General features: G+C 36.9%; 2 protein-coding genes across 2 annotated transcripts; both read right to left on the reverse strand.

Moving 5' to 3' along the window:
• Window positions 1-292: 292 nt before the first annotated feature.
• LOC150017838 (olfactory receptor 5L2-like) lies at window positions 293-1,237 on the reverse strand. The gene has a single exon (XM_090267555.1). It carries the CDS (start codon window positions 1,235-1,237, stop codon window positions 293-295), a length of 945 nt encoding a protein of 314 aa, XP_090123681.1.
• Window positions 1,238-14,634: 13,397 nt separating this feature from the next.
• Window positions 14,635-15,594, reverse strand: LOC150017839 (olfactory receptor 5L1-like). The gene has a single exon (XM_090267254.1). It carries the CDS (start codon window positions 15,592-15,594, stop codon window positions 14,635-14,637), a length of 960 nt encoding a protein of 319 aa, XP_090123380.1.
• Between the last annotated feature and the right edge of the window lie 9,185 nt (window positions 15,595-24,779).

Here is a 24,779-nt window from a genome sequence, read left to right on the forward strand (position 1 = left end):
CATTCCAGCCCAAGGAAAGCAATTAGCTCACAATACTTGCAACAAATTTATTCAATTATTTTATAAAGAATTCCTAGAGAGTCCTGATAAAAAGAATTAAGATTTGCTTTTGGTCAAGCTGCCATATAAATTAATAATATATTTATGCTAAGTGGTAGGTAATCAAAAGTAAGTACAAAGATAAGTGAATCGAAATGACTCACTCATGATAACCTACTCATTGGCTGCTCTCCATTCCAACACTGCAGCCCACAGATTCATCCCGCCCCCATGCTCCAATCTGAAATATTCTTTAGGAAAATATTTTGGATCTCACCACTCTCCTGAGAGCTTCTTTCACGTCTTTGTTCCTTAGACTATAGATCAAGGGGTTCAGCATGGGGATCACTACAGTGTAGAATATCGAAGCCACCTTGTCAGTATCCACACTGTTGCCAAAATTTGGCTGGCAGTAAGCGAAAAGGATTGTTCCTTGTAAAATAACGATAGTTGTGAGGTGGGAGGCGCAGGTGGAAAAGGCTTTGCGCCTTCCCTCTGCAGAGCGCATCCTCAGGATGGTGATGAGAATAAATGAGTAGGAGGTGAGGATGATCACAATGGTGATGATCTCATTGAAGGAGGCCACAATGTACAGGAACAATTCATTCAGAGTGACATCAGAGCAAGCAAGAGATAAGAGAGGGGGCAGATCACAAAAGAAATGGTTAATCACATTTGACCTATAGGATGAGATCTCAAGAGCTAAACACAAGTGAATCAGAGAACACACTGTCCCACTGAGGTAGCAGCAAGACACCAGCACCACTTGGAGCTTCTGGGACATGGTGACCATGTAGAGCAGTGGGTTACAGATGGCCACAAAGCGGTCATAGGCCATCGCGGCCAGTAGGAAGACCTCAGTGATTCCATAGACACAAAATAAATAAAACTGCACCATGCAACCCAGGAAGGAGATGACTTTGTCTTTATTTATAATATTAGCTAACATCTTTGGCACAATGATCGTGGAGTAGCAATAATCCACAAAGGACAGGTGGCTGAGGAAAAAGTACATGGGAGTGTGAAGCCGAGAGCTGACCTGAATCAGTGTGATCATGCCCAGGTTGCCCAAAACTGTGACTCCATAGAACAGTAGGAACACCAAGAAAAGAAAGACTCTCAGCTCAGGAGCATCTGATAATCCAAGGAGAATAAACTCAGTCACAGCAGTGCAGTTCCCCTGCCCAGTCTCCACCATAGGTCAGGTTTAGAAAGCCAAATGTTAAGATTTGTGTGTCTTCTGAAATGGGAATAAGAGGGAAATAAAAACATTTATATTAACTTAAAAATCACATTAATGTCAAATACGATGTATTTCAAATACAATTGTCAAATAATCCCGTATATTCAGTGTGACAGCAGTCCCACTGGTCAAAGTTAAAGTATCAGCAGGAATGTGTATGATTACCAGCTGTCATCTACCACATTAAATTGAGGTGATGAGTTAACTTAGATGCTTGATGGAGTTTGAGATAGATTCAATGACATACTTTGAAGCCACAAGAGATCAACTCCTGTTCCCTGAAAAATGTAAGAAGTTCTGTTCAAGACAAAAGCTACTGTGATCCTATGCACACTAATTTTTTTAGGTCAGTCTGCATTGGCATAAAGTCTCAGCAGGTGAGGTTCTGTGCAGTTTTATGTTGGGGAGCTGACACATCTGTGAGATTAGTGGTTCTTGACTTCTCTATGAATTTAAAATTATGCAGAATAAAAACAGATTTAAAACATATATTGAAATCCATCATCATTTTAAATTGTCAAAATAAAAAAAACTTAATTAATTATAGTAACAGTGATAGTGATAAATATCAACGACTCAGAAAGATATCTCTTGCATAAATTTTTCTGCAAAGCAATTATAAAACATATTTTCAAAGTCTTAGTCATGACAATAATAAAAGCTATCTGATATGTTTTTGAGAGATTTTATTTTTGTAAACTGTTATAAGAGATGTTGAATTATACTTACAAGTTGTGAAAAAATATATTTAAAGCTACATTACAGCATTATTTACCACACTCACAATGGGAAAATTGTCATAAATATAGAAATTGTTAAACTATGACATATCTTATCTAAAACAGAAAGTTGCCATGTTATTTGAAATGATGTTATGAAAATGGTTATATTTTTTAAAATACCTAGCACACTTGGTGTATATATGTAGATTTAAATAAAATATATATGTTGAGGCATAAATTCATATGGTAAAAATATCATGTTATCACTTTGATTTGACTACAACCATAGAAGGGCAATCCATTCCTCACACTGAGAAAGAGGTGAGTGAAAACTTTCTCGGGTTCTCTCTAGGAGTAGGTTGGAGGAAGTGGCTACATTTATATTCTATAAATCCAATGTACAATAACATTCAGACCTGTCTTTAAAGTCATATGGAAGGTAACAAGTTTTGTTCTCTGCCCTCCTTCCTAGAGGGGTACATTCATGATGTTATATACATATTATATAATGACAATTGAGGGAAGAAATTCTGGACTGAAAACAGAACTTGGTATTTTCTCCATAACATTAACTAATTTTGAAGAAGTAAAAACAAATCATTTTGCTAAAGTCATGATTTTCTCATTACTTGACCCAAAAAAAACTGAATTATTTATTCACATCAAAGATAAAACAGAAAAATCAACTTGGAAAGATTTCCTCATAATGTTCTAGGCTGATAATAAGAAAGTAGTTTATGGTAAACCCAAAACAAATCTAAAAATATTCACCTCATTCACTGATCAGAGATATTCTACATATCCTGATTCCCCATGACCAACTCAGGGACACATGAATTCAACCCTCAGAATTAGGGTGACAACTAGAAGCTCTTTTATGGTTATAAAATTTACATTCCATGATAGAAATTGATGTGGTTAAAGGTAGAATGTGGAGCGAGAGAGAGAGGGAGAGACGAGCATTTGTTCACTCTGTATTCTTTCCTACACGTGAACACCTAATGTTCCAAAGGAAATTGTTCTAATTTCACCATCAACTGTCTCTCAGGAAAAAAAAGCAAAATATTTGAAACAATAAGTGCACAGGAATATGATATGTTAAATAATTCTCTAATTAGAACATAGATGAGTTAGCTATATCTTTAAAATAAGTGTTTTCTGGGAAATATATCCATTTTAATTTTCAATTACCAGCCTGGCATTAGCTAACAAACCTGAGTGACAGATATATCCTCACTGCTGCGGAAGATGTTCGGATAAGTACAGGACACTGTTAGAGACTTATACTGTAATTTTAACCTCTGAGGAAAGGGTCCCTTAAGTTCCAAATCAATTGTTATTCTTCAATGCTACAAAAATAACTTGAACTAAAACTACATGTTGTATAGGACACTTAATTAATCTCTATGGAATATCATCAGGAATATTTAAAGCCCTCTTTTGAGAAGCAATTGTTTAAAAGCAAACATGTTTTCTTCCTGATTTCATGATGCTATAGAGCTTTCCATCCTAGTGTCATATATGTGTCACAGATCATATTGCCATAATAAAATAACATGAATGTTCTTATTACTTCCCCCTTTCTTATAATGTTACAGAATCTCCAAAATTCCAGCATGGTACAGTGACTAAAGCTGCACCAGGATCCCTTCAAATACTAGAAAGGACATAACTCACTGGTCAGAAAAGTATTAATATTGTGCCCTTCTCAGGCTCTTGTTAAATGTAAAGAGATATTCTAAGTACTATGCAATATTAACTCACTTAATCATCATAATAACCAATCCAGATAATAATCTTTTTTCCAGGACCGTCTTACAATGGAGATGATGGAGGCACAAACACTGAGTTGAAACTTGGATCGAGTCTAAATAAATCACAGAAAAATGGTCCCGTGTTGCTGTGTGGCTTTTCCCAACCTTATGACTGCATAGAGGAAAAACAGACTCCTAGACAATGCAAAGGCAACGTTTTCTTTTTCTTTTCTTTTTTTAAATATGCTTTATTGTTTATAATATTACACTTGTCCCAATTTCTTTTCCCTTTGTTCCCCTCCACCCAGTGACCCCACTCTCTCCAGTTGTCCCCTCCCTTAGTCCATGCCCATTGGTTGTACATATAGTTCTTCTCAGCATCCTCCTGTCTACTCCACTCCTTCCTACTATGCTTCTTAATTCCTGTACCATCCCACTGCCTTCCCCCCCTTCCCCCTCCCCACCGACCTCCCCCCAAAATGTTCCTCATACCTATAGTTCTTTTCCCACTCTCATTGCCTACTTAGTCTGCCTTTGTTTCAATTTCTTAGCTTCTGATGTTGGTTTTTGTGATACAGTTTTCATTTTAATGTTCATAGTTTTAATCCTCCTTCTCCTAAACAAGTCCTTTTAACATTTCATATAACAGTGGTTTGGCTCTCATGAATTCCTTCAGTCTTACTTTGTCTTGGAAGCACTTTCTCTGCCCTTCTATTCTGAGTGACAGCTTTGCTGGATAGAGAATCATGGTTGTAGGTTTTTGCTTTTCATTACCTTCTTTTTTTTTTAATTATTTATTTATTTGTTTGTTTACTTATTTATTTTTAGAGAGAGGGGAAAGGAGAAAGAGAGGGAGCGAAACATCACTGTGTGGTTGCCTCTCACTCGCGCCCCCAACTGGGGACCTGACATGCAACCTAGTAATGTGCCCTGACTGGGAATTGAACCAGTGACACTTGGTTCTCAGGCCGATGCTCAATCCACTAAGCCACAGCGGCCAGGGCCTGCTTTTCATTACTTTCAATATTTCTTGCTTGCAGAGTTTCTTTTGAGAAATCAGCTGATAGTCTTATTGGGACCCCTTTGTATGTAATTTTCTTCTTCTCTCTTGCTATTTTAAAGATTCTGTCTTTATCCTTAATTTTTAACATTTTGATTATAATGTGCTTGGTGTGGTTCTCCCTGGGTCCAGCTTTTTTGGAATTCTCTGTGCTTCCTGGACCTGAAAATCTATTTCCTTCCCCAAGTTAGGGAAGTTCTGCTTCCTTATTTTTTCACATAATTTTTCCATTTCTAGTTCTTTTTCTTCACCTTCTGGCAGCCCTATGATTTGAATGTTGTCCAGCTTATAGCTGTCTGATAGGTAGGTTTCTGAGCCTCTCCTCATTTTCCTCACTTTTTGTTTCCTCTTTCTGCACTGGTTGACTATTTGTTCCATCCCTGTGTTCCGATTTGTTGATTTCATCCCTGGTTTTCTTGCCCTCACCACTAGTTTCCTATGTGTTCATTTCAACAGGAGTAGCCTTAATTCCTTCCCCGTCTTGTTTAAGTTCTGCTGTCATATCTGTAAGCATTCTTATAACCAAGCTCTGAACTGAGCCTCAGAAAGACTTCCTATCTGCTGCTTCATTAGATTAGATATTTGCTGTCTGGTCAGCTGCGTCACCAGGATCTCTGCCATGATCTGTGCCATCCTGACCATTTTGTGTTTACCTTTGCTTCCTGGGCAGGGCTGTCACACCTCCTATGCTATAGGGGGCGGAGCCTTGTGCACTCGCCACAACCGGGTGACCCGTCTCACCACGCTGTGGCGTTTTCTGCCGGGATGGGATCCGAGATGGATTTCTGCCATTCACTCTCTGCTGAGAGACTGAGAGCCTCCTCCTCCATCCCCACACCCTCTGGGACTCATAGTCCGTGGCAATGGGGGTCTGCCTTCCCCAGCTTTAGAATAGCAAGCTGACAGGTCTGGTCTGCAGCCGAGGGTGTGCCCCAGGTGCTTCTCACCTCCCCCTAAATGTGGGTGTCTGTGCTTCCCACCGTCCTGCCTCTGTCACTGCTGCTGCCACGGACAGCACAGGTTGAACTCTCCTCCCCGGCTTCGCCTCTCGTACCTGTCCAGACAAACACCACTTCTTTATATGTTCTCACGTTGGACTTCCATTTATTTTCTGTAACTTCTGGTTATTTATGGTTTTGCAGTAGTTGTATTCCTTCTTAGTTGTGGAGGGAGATGAAGTGTGTCAGTCTAGGCTTCCATCTTGGCCGGAAGTCTCCTGTGTTTGTTTGCTTTCGTGTCCCAGGGAGAGCTGTTGCTCCTGTTACATTGTAAGGGGCAGAGCCTTAGGTATTCGTCAGTAATGGGCGACCTGCTCAACAAGTTGTTGTGCTGTATGCACAGGAGAGGTCTGAGAAGAAATAATGCCACCTGCCCAGCACTGGCCCCTTTTCCAGGCACTTCTCCCACTCTGCACTGGACTGGCACCCCTCCAGCTCCTGCTCTGGCCATCGTTCCCAGAGTGGGTGGGTCTGCAAATGTTCTAGGTCCATGGGGGCCCTTTAAACAAGCAGACTCTGGTGAGAGACTGGCGGTTTCTGCCTCCGTCCCAACCCCCACTGTTTTGCACACTCAAAAGCAATGAGGCTTGATTTTCCCGGTGCTGGGACAGTGAGCTAGCTGCTCTGGTGAGGAACTGGGAGCGCTCCCCAGGTGTCCCTCCTGACTTTCTAAAACGTGTAACTGCGCTTCCTGCCAGGCTGCTGCTGTTGCCAATGCTGCCACCACCATACCGTGTCCTCTCTGCCCCGGCTCAGCCGCTCCGACCTGTCTGGATAAGTATTTCTTCTTTATATCTTTGTTTGCTGGAATTCCATGCACTTTCACTTTCTGGAACTTCTGGTTGTTTCCAGTTTTGAGGATGTTGTATTCCTTCTTAGTTGTGGAGGGAGATGCAGCATGTCTGTCTACACCTCCATCTTGGCCGGAAGTCTGAGGCAAAATTTGTGAATGCATACCCAATGCCAGATGCCGTCAAATGATCACCACAACGTAATCAGTTCTAGTTTCATTCTTCTGACTCTCTAATGTCAATGTAGGCCACAGTTTCTACTAGTCTATGTGTATCTCTGTACATATAAACTTTACAAGCTAAAATACCATTTACTAGATTTAAGATGGCAGAGGAATAAGTGGAAGCTACATGAATCTCCTCCCAGGACCAACCTGTAATTACAAATAAATTGTAGAGAAATCATCCTAAATAACCAACTGAATACTAGCTAGAGATAATCCTTATAATCACAGACAGACACAAGAAACCACTTCACCACAACAGGACCAGTAGAGAGTGCAGAGAAGCACAAGAGGTCTGGTTCCACACCCATGGGCAGCAGCTGAAGATCTGGAGGGATAATGCAGTTCCAGGGGTTTGTCCTGAGAAGTGTGGAGTCTAAACTCAAAGCTGGGCTCTCCAGTTTACATCACCAAAGCTGGGAAAGAAATCCATAGAACGCCCAGTTCTGAAAAGCAACAGAGTTTCTGTCTGCCAGGGAGAGATAGCAGGAGATGCAAAGAGACTCTTAAAGGGCTAATGCACAAAATTCCATTTACAGCCACTTACCCTGGGCTCTAGCAGAGGGAGGGCAGAGTGGACTAGAGACACATGAGGAGAGTCTAGCACTGGTGGCTCTGGGAAGGGAACTGAAGAAACAGCTACAAGAATCCCTTTGCTGGGTCATTTCCCATACTGCAGAGACCATCTTTCTCAGGCAGAGCCTTCCCCTTAAATGACATCAGCCTGAGGGGAAGCAATAGCCCTGCTCACAGGAATTACTCTGCCCCACCCTGTGGATCTTAATCTGAGCTGCTGAGAACAGCTTGAGGTCATGTTACTGATTGAGTTTAACAACTAAGGCAAATCTCGGAAATCTGAGACTGTAGCGGACCCTTCCTGGGCCCAGTGCTGGTACCAGCCAAACTTGGTGCACAGCCTGGTCATTCTTCAAACAAACAGGCCCAGCAGAGGGAGCCAACTGCTATAGATTGTTGATAGCTCCAAACAGATTGTCCATGATGAGTCACAAGCAGCATTTGACAAAGATCTGCCACGGGGTCTTTACAGATCACCTTAATACATAGAAACAAATACAGACGTGCAACCAAAATGGAAAAACAATAAAAGACCCCAAATGTAACAACAAGAGAGTTCTCCAAAAGAAAAACTGGATGAAATAGAGGCAAGCAATGTATCACATAGAGAGTTTAGAGTAATGATTATAAGGATACTCAACAGCATGAAAAGAGACATAGAAATCATAAAAAGGACCAATCAGAAATAAAGAATGCAATACCTGAAATAAATAATACACTGAAAGGAATAAACAGTAGGTTAGATTAAACAGAGGATTGAATCAGTGATTTGGAAGAAAACGTAGGGCGAAAAAATACCCAAGCAGAGCAGTGAAAAGAAAAACAAATTTAAAGAAATGAGAACTTAAGAAACATTTTGGACAGAATGAAACATAACAAAATCTGCATCATATGAATACCAAAAGGGGAAGAAAATGAGCAAGGGATCAAGAACCTATTTGAAGAAATAATGACTGAGAATTTCCCTAATCTGGTGAAGGGAAAAAATACACAAGTCCAGGAAGCTCATTGTGTCCAAAACAAGTTGAACCCAAAGAGGCCCACACCGAGACACATCATAATTAAAATGTGAAGTCTTAAAGACAAGGAAAGAATCATAAAAGCCACAACAGAAAAGCAGATAATTAAATACAAGGGAGCACTAATTAGACTGTAATCTTATTTCTCAACAGAAACATTTCATGGAGAAGGGAGTGACATAAAATATTCAAGGTGATGAATAACAAAGGCCTACAACCAAGGCTACAATTTAAAATCAAAGGAGAAATAAGGACCTGCCCAGACAAGAAAAAGCCAAAGGCATTTGTTTACACCAAACAAGTACTATAAAAAATGTTAAAGGGCTTGGAAGAAGGAGAAGGAGAAGAAGAAGAAGGATAAGGATAAGCATAAGGATAAGGAGGAGAAGGAGGAGAAGGAGAAGGAGGAAAAGGAGAAAGAGGAGGAGAAGGAGGAGGAGGAGAAGAAGAAGAAGAAGAGAAGAAGAAAGAGAATAAAAGAGAAGAGAAAGAAAAAAAAAAGAGTAAAAGAGCCTGACAATAAAATGGCACCAAATATGTATCAATCAATAATCACCTTAAATGTAAATGGTTTAAATGCTCCAACCAAAAGACAGAGGGTAATTAAGTGGATAACAAGACAAGACCCATATATGTGCTGCCTCCATGGGACCCACCTCAGATCAAAAGATACACACAGACTAGAAGTAAAGGGATGGAAAAAGCTATTTAATGCAAAGGAAAAAGACAAAAACCTGAGTAACAATACTTATATCCAATAAAATACACTTTAAATCTGAGGCTGTATAGTAAGAGAAAAAAGACACTACATAATGACAAACAGAACAATTCAACAAGAGTATATAACCCTAGTAAACATTTACACACTCAACATAGGTGCACAGAAATAAATAAAACAAACTTTGATGGATTTAAAGGAAGAAATCAACAGAAATATAGTCATAGGTAGGGTTTTAACACCTCATTGACTTCAGTGGATAGATCATCCAGACAGAAACTCAACAGGGACACAGTGGCCTTAAATAACACACTAGATCAAATGGATTTAATTGATATCTTCAGAGTATTTCACCCAAAAGCATCACAATACTTTTCAAGTGTACATGGAATGTTTTCTAGGACAGACCGCATATGAGGACACAAAACAAGTCTAAAAACTTTAAGAAGATTGAAATCATATCAAGTATCATCTCTGAACACAATGCTATGAAATTAGAACTCAATCACAAGAACACTGAAAAACATGCAAAGACATGGAAGCTAAATAACGTGTTATTAGACGATGAATGAGTTAAAAATAATATCAAGGAAGAAATCAAAAGATACCTGGAAACAATGAAAATGAGAACAAACAAACCAAAATCTGTGTGACACAGGCAAAGCCATCCTAAGAGGAAAATTCATAGCATTAGGTGCCTATCTCAAAAAAATAAGAAGCTCAAATAAACAATGCAACTTTATACTTAAAAGAGCTTGAAGAAGAAAAACAAAGCCCAAAGAGAGTAGAAGACAATAAAAAATAAACAGCAGAGCAGAAATAAGTGAAAGTGTCTAAAAATGATACAAACGGTCAATGAATTCAAGGGTCGGTTCTTTGAAAAGATAAACAAGATTGACAAAACTTTTATCAGACTTATCAAGATAAAAGAGTAGGACCCAAATAAATAAAATCAGAAATGAATGAAGAGAAATACCAACTGACACCAAAGAAATACAAAGGATTTTAAGAAAACATTATAAACAGATATATGCAAACAAACTGGACAACCTGGATGAAATGGATAAATTTCTAGAAACATACACTCTTCCAAAATTAAATCAGGAAAAATCAGAGAATATGAATAGACAGATTACACTTAGTGAAATTGAAGCAATAAACAAAAAGCTCACAGCAAACAGAAGCCCTGAACCCGGTGGTTTCACAAGTGAATTTTACCAATCATTCCAAGAACACCTCTCCCTCTCAAACTACTTCAAAGAAATTCAAGAGGAGGGTAGACTCCCAAGCTCAATTGTGGGGGCAATGGAGTAAGTGAACTAAATGTTAATTGAAAAAATACAATAAGAACATTTTTTAAATAGAAAAAGAAAAGAAATTTAATACTATATAATATTATCTTAAACTAAATATGTCCCTAGGCTGAGGAAACATTCTGGTTCTCCATTCCCTTATCTTCTTTCACACTTAAAAAAAGGAAAAAAAAACTTCACCAGCCCATATTTCATTAATTACCTCCATGAGTAGAAATATGTGGGTCTTAATAGGAATAACTTGAAATATTGGTGTTTTAAAGGCTGTTTTTTTGTTAACGGAGGCACGTTAAAGTCATTCTTCTTTGGTGAAATGTTTATGCAAATATTTTGCCTGTTTGACTTCCTATGTTTGAGGGGTAAGCATTCTTTATATATTATGGGTATAAAGCCTTTTATCAGATATATAAGTTATTCCTTTGACTCATAAATCTCATTTTATTCATTTATTTATTTATTTATTTTGGTTTTTCAGTTACACTTGTCCCATTTATCTCCCATTGATCTCCCCCACCCATTCTCCCACATCATATCCCTCCCCGTTGTGACTCATAAATTTTAGTCTATGATCCATTTTTAAAGTTTGCATATGGTATGAAATATAGATTTCAGTTCATATTTTTACATGTGAATAGTCAATTACTCCACACCACTTATTGAAAAGACTTCTTTCTGAATGAATAGACTTGGTAGCTTTATCAAAAATAAATCAACCATTAATCTTTTAATTTTTTTACTTATTAGTATTATTACATTAATATATGTCTCTGTCATCAGGACAAACACCATGTTTTATAATTTTGGTATTAACTACTGTTCTTCTATTGTTAAATTTAGTTTCATGTATTTTTAATGTTATACATCAAATTGTTTTCTTAATTTCACATTTGGGCATTATTTTGCTACTATGTAAAAATAAAATTGTTTTTCTGTTTTGATTTTGTATCTTGTGACTGTGATGAACTCAATTATTAGTTTTACTGGTGTTTACCCTGGCTGGTTTGGCTCAGTGGATTGAGCGTCGGCCTGCGAGCTAAGTGTCGCTGGTTCGATCTTCCACTCAGGGCACATCAGAGAAGGAAAATTCTGATTCCAAAAAACCTCCGCTGCCTTGTGGCATACCTCTTCAGGGGAAAGGCTAAGGGAGTAAACCCCGACAGAAAATCCGGAGCCGGAGTCCCTAAGGCGGTTTGACGTTGTAGTCAACACTGGCAACTCCTGCGGCGCACCTGAAGCCAAGCTGTATTGACTCCGTCTTTCCCGTGGATCCTTCAGCTGCGAAGAGAGGGGGGGTCTGCTGCATGGGCAACAGCAGACCCTCCATATCACCCTGCCCAGGCTCTGTAGCTTCAGCTTCACTGGAGAGGACACTCCAGCGACATCGCAAGATGTCGATTCAACACGGGAGGAGACAGATACCGTGTCACTCCCGAGTCGGACTGCACAACCATTCTCGGCGGTGCAGATAGACTCTTAAGAAGCTACACCATCGTCTCTTGAGACGGACAGCTGCCGACGACGGTGTGTGTGTATATGTGTGCATAGTGATTAAGATTTTCTACTTAAAAGATTATATAGCTTGTGAATTAAATTAGTTTTTCTACAAATCCAGGTGACTGATTGACTTATTAATCTATCATCTATCATCAGTACTGAGAGTGGACATCCTCATTGTCTTTGTAATTTGGGGGAAAAACACTCATTCCACAATCATTAAGTGTGATGCTAGAAGCAAGTTTGGGAGGTTGAAGTCATTTGCTCTATTTCTACTTTGTTGGAAATTTTTATCTTGAATGGGATTTGGATTGTGTCAGGTACCTTTTCTGTATCTACTGAGGTGGTCATTTGGTTTTTGTGTTCCATTCTGTATGTGATCTGTTACATTAACTGCTCTTTATCTGTTAAACTCTCCTTGCTTTCCTGGGATAGATCTCATTGATTATGATTTATTATCCTTTTTATGTATTATTGGATTTATTCTCCTAATATTTTGCTGAGACATTTTAATGTATAACTGTGAGAGATATTGTGCTGTGTTGTCTTTCCTTCTATTTCCTTATAGGAAATATAGGGTAACACTTGCTAAGTAAAATGAATTGTAAAGTGCTTTCCTCCTCTATTTTTGAAATAAATTAATCTTATATTAGATGTTTGTTAAAAATAACCACTGAAACCATCTCTGTGTGGATATTGATAAGAGGGGAAAATATTTTAGTTACAAACCCAATTTATTTTCTTATATGTCTATTCAGATTTTCTATTTCTTCTATTGTCAGTTTTGGGTAATTTCTTCTCTTTAGGAATTTGTTCTAAAAATCTAAGTTGACTAATTTCTTGGCATAGGTTTTTCATAATGTTTATGACAATCATTTCAATTTCTGCAAGGTCAACATCCCTCCTGATGATGTTAATTTCTATCTCATCTAATTTTCTCATTCTAATTCTAGATAAACTTTTGTCCATTTTATTGATCTTTTCAAAGTTAAAATTAATTGATTTTCTGCATTGTTTTTCATCTTTGTATTATTGGGTTATACTTTAGCTTTTATTATATCCTTATTTTTACATTTTCTTTTGTTTGCTTGTTTTTAGTTCACCTTCTTCCCAGTCTCTAAATATGAAATCTCAGGTACTAGTTTTGAGATATTTCTTTCATCCATAGGTCTAAATCTCTCTTCTTTAAAATGTTATAAACTGTGTTTTCCTTTGCATTCCATTCAAAATATTTTATAATTTCTTTTGTGCTTTTTAAAAATGTTTTAATCTTCACCTGAAGATATGTTTTCTTTTTTATTTTTATTACTGCTGGTTTCTAGAGAGAAAGTAGTGGGGAGAGAGTGAGAGAGAAAGAGATAGAGAGAAACATTGGTGTGAGAAACATCAATCCCTGGTTTCCCAGATGCACCCCAACTGGGAATCAAACCTGCAATCTAGGTATGTGTCCTGACCAGCATTTGAACCTGCAAACTATTGGTGTATGGGACGATGCTCCAACTAACAGAGCCACCCAGCCCAGGTATCTTGTGCTGTTGTTGTTGTTGTTGCTGACATTTTGTTTCTTTCGAAGTGTGTTGCTTAATTTTGAAGTTCTATGTTCCAGATACAAATTCTTTATCAGACACATGCTTAGCTTTTTCCCTTTAGATCAGTTGTTCTAAAGCAGAGTTGGTTTTGAACCTACTTCCACCACTTCACTGCCTGCCGCTCCCCGCCCCGCAAGTAGACACATGGGGGACACTTCACTGTGCATGAAAATGTTTGATTATCACAACTACAAGGTGGTGTGGGGGACATTAGTGTGCAGACCCCATGGGTACTGCTGAGCAGCCTACAATGCACAGGATAGTACCTCACAAATGCAAGCCTACAATTTTCTAACATTATTGTAGATATAAGGAAAGAAACTTCATTGAAAGAGTAAATATCATGTAGAAGTTGACAGAAACACAATGAAAGCACAAATAAATGATCAATGTTGCATATAAATCAGGATTGAATGAAGAAATATGGTTTAGACATATCAAGGAAGGATGAAAAGCTCATTTCATCAAGAGCAAAAACACAAAAAAGAACAGACACAAAGGCTAGAAGTCCACCAATAAGTTGCAATAAGCATTTGATCCACATATAGTACACATGAAAATGTCACTCAGTTTCCCTAAGATTTCTGTGACATTATTATTAGTATCTCCATTTTTTAGTTATTAGTATCCAAAGTTTCAAAAACATTAGACACTGCAATGACAACAAAAAATATATTAAAGGAAGCCAGAAATGAACAACAAACACAATATATACATATATGGAAATCTCACTCTGCATATAAATTTGCAAAGGTGCGTTCTGCATTGTAAAATAAGAGAAATTTGATTTTGAAATAGATCATAGTTTTTATAATGGATCAGCAAGTATGGTGCTCAAGAGTACTTTATTAACCTTATGCAGGTTTTAAGCAAACTGAATGTGTGTGTCTCTTAGGTCCATTACCCATACCAATTTAAACAGTTTAGATTGAATAAAAGCAAAGAAGTAGCCTACCAATTTGGAAATATGCTCAACCCCACCCTGGTGAACTGCAAAGGAAAAAAGTAAGTAAATCAAAACAACTCTCTCATAAAGACCTATGCTCTGGTTGTTCTCTCCACTCCAACACTGCAGCCCATGCTTCATCCTTCTTTCAGCCTCCACTTTGCAATATTCTCGAGGAAAGTATTTTGGAGGTCATCACCCTTCTGAGAGCTTCTTTCACATCTTTGTTCCTTAGACTATAGATCAAGGGGTTCAGCATGGGGATCACTACAGTGTAGAACACCGAAGCCACCTTGTCAGTATCCACGCTGTTCCCAGAACTCGGCCGACAGTAAGTGAAAAGGATTGTCCCGTGGAAGACAACGATGGCTGTGAGGTGGGAGGTGCATGTGGAAAAGGCTTTGCGCCTTCCCTCCGCAGAGCGCATCCTCAGGATGGTGATGAGAATAAATGAGTAGGAGGTAAGGATGATCACAATGGTGATGATCTCATTGAAGGAGGCCACAATGTACAGAAGCAGTTCATTCAGAGTGACATCAGAGCAAGCAAGAGATAAGAGAGGGGGCAGATCACAAAAGAAATGGTTAATCACATTTGATCTGTAGGATGGGATCTCAAGAGCTAAACACAAGTGAGTCAGAGAACACACCGTCCCACCGAGGTAGCAGCAAGACACCAGCTCCACACAGAGACTCCGGGACATGGTGACCATGTAGAGCAGTGGGTTACAGATGGCCACAAAGCGGTCATAGGCCATCACGGCCAGCAGGAAGACCTCAGTGATTACACAGACACAAAATAAATAAAACTGCACCATGCATCCCAGGAAGGAAATGGCTTTGTCTTCACTTATAATATTAGCTAACATCTTTGGCACAATGATCGTAGAGTAGCAATAATCCACAAAGGACAGGTGGCTGAGGAAAAAGTACATGGGAGTGTGAAGTCGAGAGCTGACCTGAATCAATGCGATCATGCCCAGGTTGCCCAAAACCGTGACTCCATAGAACAGTAGGAATGCCATGAAGAGAAAGACTCTTAGCTCAGGGACATCTGATAATCCGAGGAGAATGAACTCAGTCACAGCGGTGCAGTTCCCCTCCCTCATTTCTACCAGGTTGGAAAATTAAATGATAAGTTTTGAGTTTCTTCTAGAAAGAGAAAAAAGGAGGAAAACAACAGGTAAATATTTACAGAAAAATATAATGTTGACATCTATCAAATAGTGTAAAAATGAGATATGACAGAAATAAATTTCATATAATTTGAAATACTAATTGTCTCAGTGGGCCCCACTGATCAAAATTGACTTAAATATCACCAGAAACGTTAAATGATTCCAAACTTTATCACAATAAATTGATTAATCAACTAAAGTTCAGTGGTCTGATGGGTTTCAAACTGATTCAATGATGTTTCAAAACTACACAAAACTCTAAGAAAATGTAAATTCTGGCCACTAGGGCAACATCACTGTGGTTCTAAAAATTATATACTTTTTATAGTTGAATCCTTCAAGGACATAAATTCAAAGCAGTTCATCGCAAGTCCATTTTTTAGGTGACAAATTTTTTAGCTTAGTGGATCATAAAAAGCCCTTAAATTTGGAATTATGGAAAAAGAAATTAAAATATACATTTAAAATGACAATTTTCAAATCAAACCACTATTAAGTTTGATTCTAATGACCTATGCTAATAAAAACTCAAGAAGATGGAATGTTCCTATAAATTTTCTGGAAAGTAATTAGGTCACCTATGTTATAAGACTTAACCATGAAAACAACAAAAGTTATTTTATATTTAATGAGAATTTTTAGTAAGATATATTAATTACATTCACAAAATGGCAAAAAACTACATTGCAGCATTATTTATAATATTAACAATAGGACATTTTAATTGTCAGAAAGCAATTGTTACACTCTGGTGCATCGTATCTAGGGTAGAAAGCTATCATGCTATTTCAAATTATGTTTTGGAGATGGTTAATTTTCTTAAAGAAAGATACATAACAAAACACTTGGTGTATACAAGTAGATGGAAATGAAGATGTACATGTAGAGGTATATATACATATGATAGTAATTTTATATGTTATCACTGTAATTTGGCTATAATCAAAACATTAATCCTTTACCCACATTAAAAAAGAGGGGTAAGTAAAAACTTAACCAGGTTCTCTGAAGTACTTGGTTGGGAAATTGGGTACATTATACTCATATATTCTGCATATATTAGATCTACCATTCACACCTGACCTTAAAGAAAAGGCATAAGGAATTAAAGAGTTTTATTCTCTGCCCTCTTTCCTAGAGCAGTATACCCTCATACATGTACATGCAGTGTAAATTGGGTGAAGAAGCTCTGCACTGAAAATATAACCTGGTGTTTTCTCCATAGCTTGTGCTAATTTTGAAGTGGAATCAAATCGCCTTCCTGAAGTCATAGTTTCCTTTTTACTTAGCAAAAAAACTGACCAAAATCCTGCATTATTTGTCCACTTGAGAGTTAAACCAAAAAAAAAAAAAAACCTTGGAAAAATTTCTTCCTACGTTCTAGGCTGATAATAAGAAACCAGTTTATGGTAAGCCCAAAACAAATCTAAAACTTCATTTAATGAACAGAGATAGTCCTTACGCCCTGTCTCCATGGTCAATTCTCAGGCTCACAGAATAAATGCAGTCCTCAGAATTAGGATGACAGCAGAATGGTCATTACAAGAGGGAAGGAGAATAGGGAGCCGTTGATAAAGGGGAAAGGGGGCCAAATATATGGTGATGGAAGAAGGTCTGACTCTGGGTGATGGGCACACAGGACAATATGCAGATGAAGATCATAGAAATGTACACTTGAAACCTATGTAATCTTATCAACCAATGTCACCTCAACAAATTTAAAATATGATAAAAATAACTGTATTAACATAAAAAAAATTAGCAGTTCCTTCCTGGTCATCAATTGTACAGTTAATGACATAAATTGATGAGAAATAAAACAGAAAGAGATGAGAGACGGAGAGAGAAGAGAGAGAGAGAGAGAGAAAGAGAGAGAGAGGGAGAGAATACCATTTGTTTACTCTGTGCTCTCTCCTACACGTCAATGCTGGTGTCCCAGAGGAATTGTTCTGATTTTGCCGCCAACTGTCTCTCAGTACTAAAAGACAAAAACATTTGACACAGTAAGTGCACAGGAAGATGGTCTGTTAAGTCATTCTCTAGTTAGAAGACAAACCAGGTTGGTACAGCTTTAGAATAATTCTTTGCTGGGAAAATAATGCATTTTAATTTTCAAGTAACCAGAGCCTAGCATTAGCTAACAAACCTGAGTGACAGACATTTTCCCCCTGGTGCTGACCATGTTAGAATGAGTAGGGTACACAGAGAGTTATATTGTAAGTTAAGCTCCTGGGGAATGGCTCCCTCAAGTTGCAAATCAATTAATAATTTCTATGGTGCAACAAAATAGATATAAATTAAAATTAAACAATGTCTGATATAACACAGATAATAATTAATCTCTATGGACTATCATCAGAAAATTTATTTTAAATATTAACCCCATTTGGGATAAAAAAGGTTCACAACAAAATATGCCTCCTAGACATTATGGTACACCATGATATTGCACCTCGGTATTATATATGTGGGCACAGTTTATTGTTGCCATAGTAACATGCACATTTCTTATAAATTCTCCCTCTCTTACAATATTAAAATCTCCTAAATTCCTATAGGGTGCAATGACTAAAGCTACCTCCGTTTTTTTTAATGCCATAAAAGTAATGAGCCAACTGGTCAGAAACTATCTAATAGTTCACAAGTGTTGGGCACTTTTGTGTTAGAACCTATATAAATACTATGTAACATTAACACACTCAATCATCAGGATGACCAATCAAGAGAATAATCCTGTTTCTAGGCGTGTCTCACCAAGGAGATGATGGAGACACAAACACTGAGTTGTAACTTGGATAAAGTCAAAATAAATCGCAGGGAAAGGCCCCAGGCTGCTCTGTGATTTTTCCCACCCTTGTGACTGCAGGGGGACAAGGACACACCCCCAGCCAGTGCCAAGGCTGCATTTCTGTAATGCATGTCCAAAGCCAGAAGCCTTCGACTGGGACCTCTTCAGTGATCGGGTCTAGGTGCGCTCTGCTCCCCAGTGTCTAACGCCAATCCACGTAGGCCACAGCGTTCTAGTAATCTATGTGTATCCCTGAGTGTACAGTAAAGCTCACAGGTTATATGTGGCCAAAATGACTGACAGATCTCAGAGGGGAGGACTGGACGAGATTAGGCAAAGGACGTAAGTGAGTGTGGGCACAGCCGTGGACACAAACAATGTGGTGAAGTCCCGGGGGGTGGGGAGGTGCAGGGGCCGGGGAGAGGAGGGCCACGGGGGCAAACTAATGAGGGGCATCTGTAATGGTTTCAGCACTAAGAAATAAGAATAATTAAATTAAATTAAAAAGTACTTTCAAGTGAAAAATTTTTGTACTCTCAACTATTGTATTAGATGTTCCAAAAATGGATGTGCCGGAGACAGCACCCAGGGCTGATTACACATTCTGGTCCTCCACGTCCACATCACCTTTCGCAATTAACAAAACAAAACAAAAGCTCTTATCAATCCATAATTGATGAAGTATGCCCATTAAGAAAACCTGTGGACCAGAACATATTCTGGGTATGAATATTGTAATATTGAGGCTATTTTTAATTTTTCAATTCCTCAGTTAAGGCATCTTATACTCATAGCATGGCTCTTTGCCCCTACATATGATAATATTTATTTTAGATTATATTATCTGTGGTGAAATGCCTACTCAAATACTTTGCCTGTTGTAAAAATGGTATATGGCTTTCCATACTGTAGTTGTAAATGTTTGCTGCATATTATTGACACAAATACTTCAGCAAATATATAACATGTACTCTTTGGGCTTAAATTTTAGGTCAATGATCCATTTTGAGTTACGGTCTATGTTGATGTGAAGCAAAAGTTGAAATCCATCGTTCTTGTATGTGAATATCCAATTAGTCATCCCATTAACTGAAAGAGCTATTTTTCCAGGTGACTTACTGTGACATGTTTTCAAAACATTCAACCATATGAATGGGTGGGTTTTTTTTTTTACCCTCAATTCTACTACACTAATATCTGAAGTCTGTCCAAACTATCATGTAATAAGAAAAATTGAGACATTTCTTGAAGAAAATATAAGATAGAAGAAACATTGTACATAGGACAACGAAGCCTCAGTCCCCTTCAGAGTAGGCACCTTGGGGCCTCACACAGTTCCCCCAGTCGCTACCAGCTGCTCCGTCGTATTTTCCTGAATCTCATTGATGGTCTGAAATCTCTTCCCTTTCAAAGGAGATTTTAGTTTCTGGAAAAACCAGGACTTACAGGGCACCAAATCTGGGCTGTAGGGGCGCTGAGGCACCTGGGTGATTTGATGTTTTAACAGAAAACTGCACCAGACGTGGTGCATGAGTGGGCGCGTTGTCCTGATGAAGCTGCCACTCACCAGCTGCCTGTAGCTTTGACCATCTGAGTCATCCCAATAGTTTCTGCAGAGGGATGTTCAAGCTTAACGCAAAATCTGATGCAGATTCATTGCTCTCTTTGCTCAGTTATTTTGACTGTGACAGCCACACAGTACACATGCTCACTCAACAGTGTCTGCCGCCCCCACTGACTAGTCAATGAAGTCGTTATTTTCACGCATGTGCATTCCAGTCCACTCTCCTTGGCTGCCAGGTTACACTGATGTTACGCAAACTGTTCTCATTATATTAATGTTTGGACTTTTTCCAGACAGATCTCATATATATACCTATTTTATAGTACTAGCACCAAATACAATATTTTGTAATTTTCAGTTTTTAAGCGCAGATAGTTCCCTACTTTACAACAGTTTGACTTCCAATTTTTCTAGCTCCTTATTGTACATATTTTAGCATCAGCTTGTCAATTTAAAAAATCCTGGGAGATTTTTAGTGGAATTTTATTGTATCTATCGATCAACTCAAGGAGTCATTGTATCTTAACCATATATAGTCATTCAACCAACACGTTCAGGATTGTTATATACAATGATGAACTGATGATTCCTTCTTCATTTGCTATAGCTCTTTATCCTTTGTAATATTTCCTGTTCTAAAGTCTTAGTTTTATTTTAATATGTCCACATAAAATATTCTCTATCCTTTTATATTTAACTTCTGCTTCCATAGTTAAGGTGTTTCATTAGATAACACAGAATTCTATTTTGCTTTATGTCCAATATGACATCTCTGTCTTTTAACTGTTGTGTCCAGACTACTTATACTTAATGTAATTATTGATATGATTCAATTAAATATCTTACCTTAATACCTTATTCTACTTGTTTCACCTATTTTTGTTTCTTTCATACCATTTTCTGTCACCCTTTGAAATGAGATTTTTAAAATTCTTATTGACATTATTTCTTCTTCTTTATAAAATTGTTATGGTTTTCAGGAGTTAACAATAAACTTACTTAATAAATTATGGGTTTTGTATGGATCATGAAACAGTAGAGTCCTAGGTACTGTCTTATTCTTTACGCTATTATTTTACTACATTTACTTTTATAGAATGCTAATTTTTTTGCTATTGTTTTTATATCTTCAGGACTTGATTATATTATTACATTCTTCCCTAGTTTGCAAGGGTATTTTAAAAACAATTAAAATTTTTAAAAATACATTTCAAAATTACATCTAACATGCAATTACCAGTGTTTTTTATTCCATATGAACTTCATTTTCTGTGTGATATGATTTTCCCTCTCCCTGGATAACGTATTTTAGTATTTCTGTTTGTACATGTATGCTGCTAATAAATTACCTTGGTTTTTACAAGTTTGAAAATAGTTTTGTCATTCACTTTTGAAAGATATTTTATCATCTAAACCACTCTATGGTGAGCGTTTTGTTATTGTTTTTCCTCTTTAACACTTTTATTTTTCAATCTTTTATTTTTTTCACTTTCAGTTTTAGGCAAAAAGTCTGTTCTAATGTTTATCTGTCTTTAGATCACTTGTTCAAAAGTGAAGATGGTACTGTACTCCCCCATACAGACACATTATAAGGGACATTTAGCAATGAATTATAGATTATTTCGGACTGTCCTACCTATAAGGGGGTGCTGCAGGCTAGTGTGCAGAGACCATGGATGTGCTTACCATCCCACAATGCCACTGAGAGCACCCCACAAGGAAATATTCAGTGTTAAGACATTCAGTATTTACTGTTTCACTGTTATCCTTCTGTGTTGTGGGTGTGTTCATTCTCTTTGGTATTATCTGAAATGCTTGGACTTGTGATTTGGAATCTTTTGTTAATTTTAGAAAACTCTTAGTTATTATCCCTACACATATTTCCTCTGCATTGAGCTTTAATTTTTTTTCTGAGTTTCAAATATAGTGATTCTGACTATTTGATATTGTCATACAGCTTATATAGTTTTCCTTGTTTCTTCACTTTCTTTTCCTGTGTGTCATTTTGTGTATTTTCCAAATCTGTCTGTACATTCACTAATGCTTTTCTAGAGTATGTTGAGACTACCGCTGTGCCCATACAGACATGCTTTGTCTCTGTTTTCTCATTATTATTCCTAGAAAACTTATATTTTCAAATTAATTTCCATGACTTTGTTGAAATTTCCCACGTGTTCACATATGTTGGTACCTTTCCCACTAATGCCCATAGAGTTATAGTTATTTTAGGTAGCCTGTCTGATATCTCTCACATTATCGAAACCTGAGTCTGATAATGTCTCTGTTTCCCAGTTACCAGTCATTTTCTCCCAATTATCTGTGCTATACCTACGTTTTTTTAATGCATATTATTTGAAAGTCAATAGAGATTCAAGTAAATGGCATATTGCCTGAAAATAATTCATATATTTTGCTTCACATTAAGTGTAGTGCTTTAAGCTAGGCTTCAGCTTTGTTGACAACGTGATTACCTCTGTGCTCCACAAAGTTCAAATTCATCTCTTATCATCTTATTTTATGGTGGGAGTTGTTTTGCCAGATATTCCCAATATCTAATCCATCCTAAACTTTAGGTCTTCTCTTTGCATACGGCCTCCTCTCTAGATTCTATCCCTTCCCTTGGCAATGGAATTCTGTTACTTGGAACGCTATGCTTGTGTTCGTTGGCTGACCAGTGACCTCTGCTAACTGATGTGTTCCAGAAAAGTTTTGAGCTTCCAGAGTATCTAACTTTTAGTATTGTAATACCAGAAGCAAATCTCTTTCTAGTTTGCCATCTCATACGCTTAGCCAAAATCTGATTACATTGGTTTTAACAAGAATCAACTATTATGGCAATATGTTCCTTAGGCTGTCATTTAATTAATAATACTAAAGACTTTAAAACTTCACTAAATATGTGAAAGTAAATTTCACTAAGGACTGCATAAGAATTCCATTTTTAAGTAAATGTATTACCAGATGTGTTTTTAACAAAAATAAAATGAATATATTTATTAAATTGTTAAAAAGAACACTGATGAAAGGGGCTCATGAAAATTGACAATACATTGCACCTATCAAGCAGTCTACCACCAATATGTCCTCAAATATAGTAATCTGATAATAGGACGACACAATAAATATTAGTCATACTCTGTTATAATTCAAGCTATATTGGAAAGGACATCTTTCAGTTAAAATTATTTCGTAATGTTTCCACAGCCAGATCATTCTGTCACTGCCCCATACCTATGATAAAATATGAATGTGCCTCAACATAATAAAGGCCATATATGACAAGCCTATGGTTAACATCGTTCTCAGTGATGGAAACTTAAGCATTTTCTGTAAGATCAGGAACAAAATAGGATCCACGCTAGCCACTTCTATTCAGCATAGGACTGGAAGTCCTAGACACAGCAAGGACAATAAAAAGAAAAATAAATGCAAGTCATTTAAATACAATTCAGTAGAGTATCTAGAATTAAATGTTACTCAAGGACAAAAGAAATAATGTGAATCTCATGATTCACAAATTTCGAATTAATCATGATGAACATAAAAGCTATGATATACACTGAAAATATAGCTTTTTTTCAAGTTAAATGTATGATGAATTATTTTAGAAGTCAGTTAAAATACTAATATATAGGTTTCTAAAAATAATTCATTGAAGAGGCACAAGAGTAAAAAAAAGACACAACACTAATATACATCATGCTCTGCATAGCAGCTGTAAGAGGTGCCAAAGATTATTTGAAATCAAATGTGACAGAATGGACAAATGTCAAATGTTACAGCAGTGTTTTGAAGAGTATAGTGCCTCTGAGGTTGAAATCTCAATGTATTATCTTCATTTTATCACTCACTGATTTTAATACACTGGTCAGGGTACTTAAACAATGTACTTTCATTTCTGCAGAATAAAATTAAGGTTTATATTTCTAACTTCACAGAAATGTAATCATCCTATACCAAGATAGAGAAAAATAATGAAGACTTTAAACACAAACTGTTCGTTGATCCCAATCAAAGGCAATATAAAATTGTTGCTAATTTTTCACAATTGTTTCAGTTAAGTTAAAAATTAAGTTAGTTTCAATATACAAAGGAAGGTAGTTTACTTGTATATGTATAAAATATTTTGGTTACATTACATAACCAAATATTTAGAAATATTATTTTAATTTACCATCATAAGTTTAAAATCATATAACCATACCAAGTCATTTCATGAACCAGTACAAGATTGTGTCCAATTTTCTTTTTACTCTCACAAAAAGAAATAGAATCTTCCCACCAAATAAGTTTCTGGACAATTTGGAATTTTATTCTAATACAAGGAGTACATGACAAAAGAAGAATATATAAGCAATTCAAGCAAAATTGATGATAGATTTTTTAAAAGATAAATAAAATATTACAAATATTTAAAAATGAAGTAATTGTGCCTTTGAGGACATCTTTTAATAAGTATTACTACTATTAGAGAAAAATAAATCCTCCTTAATACACATAATAACCTAGATTTATTATTTCTTTGTGTAGATTATCATTGATATTGAGAGTTAATTTAAAACAACATTCCAGCCCAAGGAAAGCGATTAGCTCACAATACTTGCATCAAATTTATTCAATTATTTTATAAAGAATTCCTAGAGAGTCCTGATAAAAAGAATTAAGATTTGCTTTTGGTCAAGCTGCCATATAAATTAATAATATATTTATGCTAATTGGTAGGTAATCAAAAGTAAGTTCAAAGATAAGTGAATCGAAATGACT

This window comes from Furipterus horrens, unplaced genomic scaffold, assembly GCF_987537825.1.
Source record: "Furipterus horrens unplaced genomic scaffold, mFurHor1.1.pri manual_scaffold_2, whole genome shotgun sequence".
Classification (NCBI taxonomy): domain Eukaryota; kingdom Metazoa; phylum Chordata; class Mammalia; order Chiroptera; family Furipteridae; genus Furipterus; species Furipterus horrens.

Excerpts from the sequence above, each read along its gene's own strand:
- LOC150017838 (XM_090267555.1), bottom strand. The coding sequence starts at position 1,237 with ATGGTGGAGACTGGGCAGGGGAACTGCACTGCTGTGACTGAGTTTATT.
- LOC150017839 (XM_090267254.1), bottom strand. The coding sequence starts at position 15,594 with ATGAGGGAGGGGAACTGCACCGCTGTGACTGAGTTCATTCTCCTCGGA.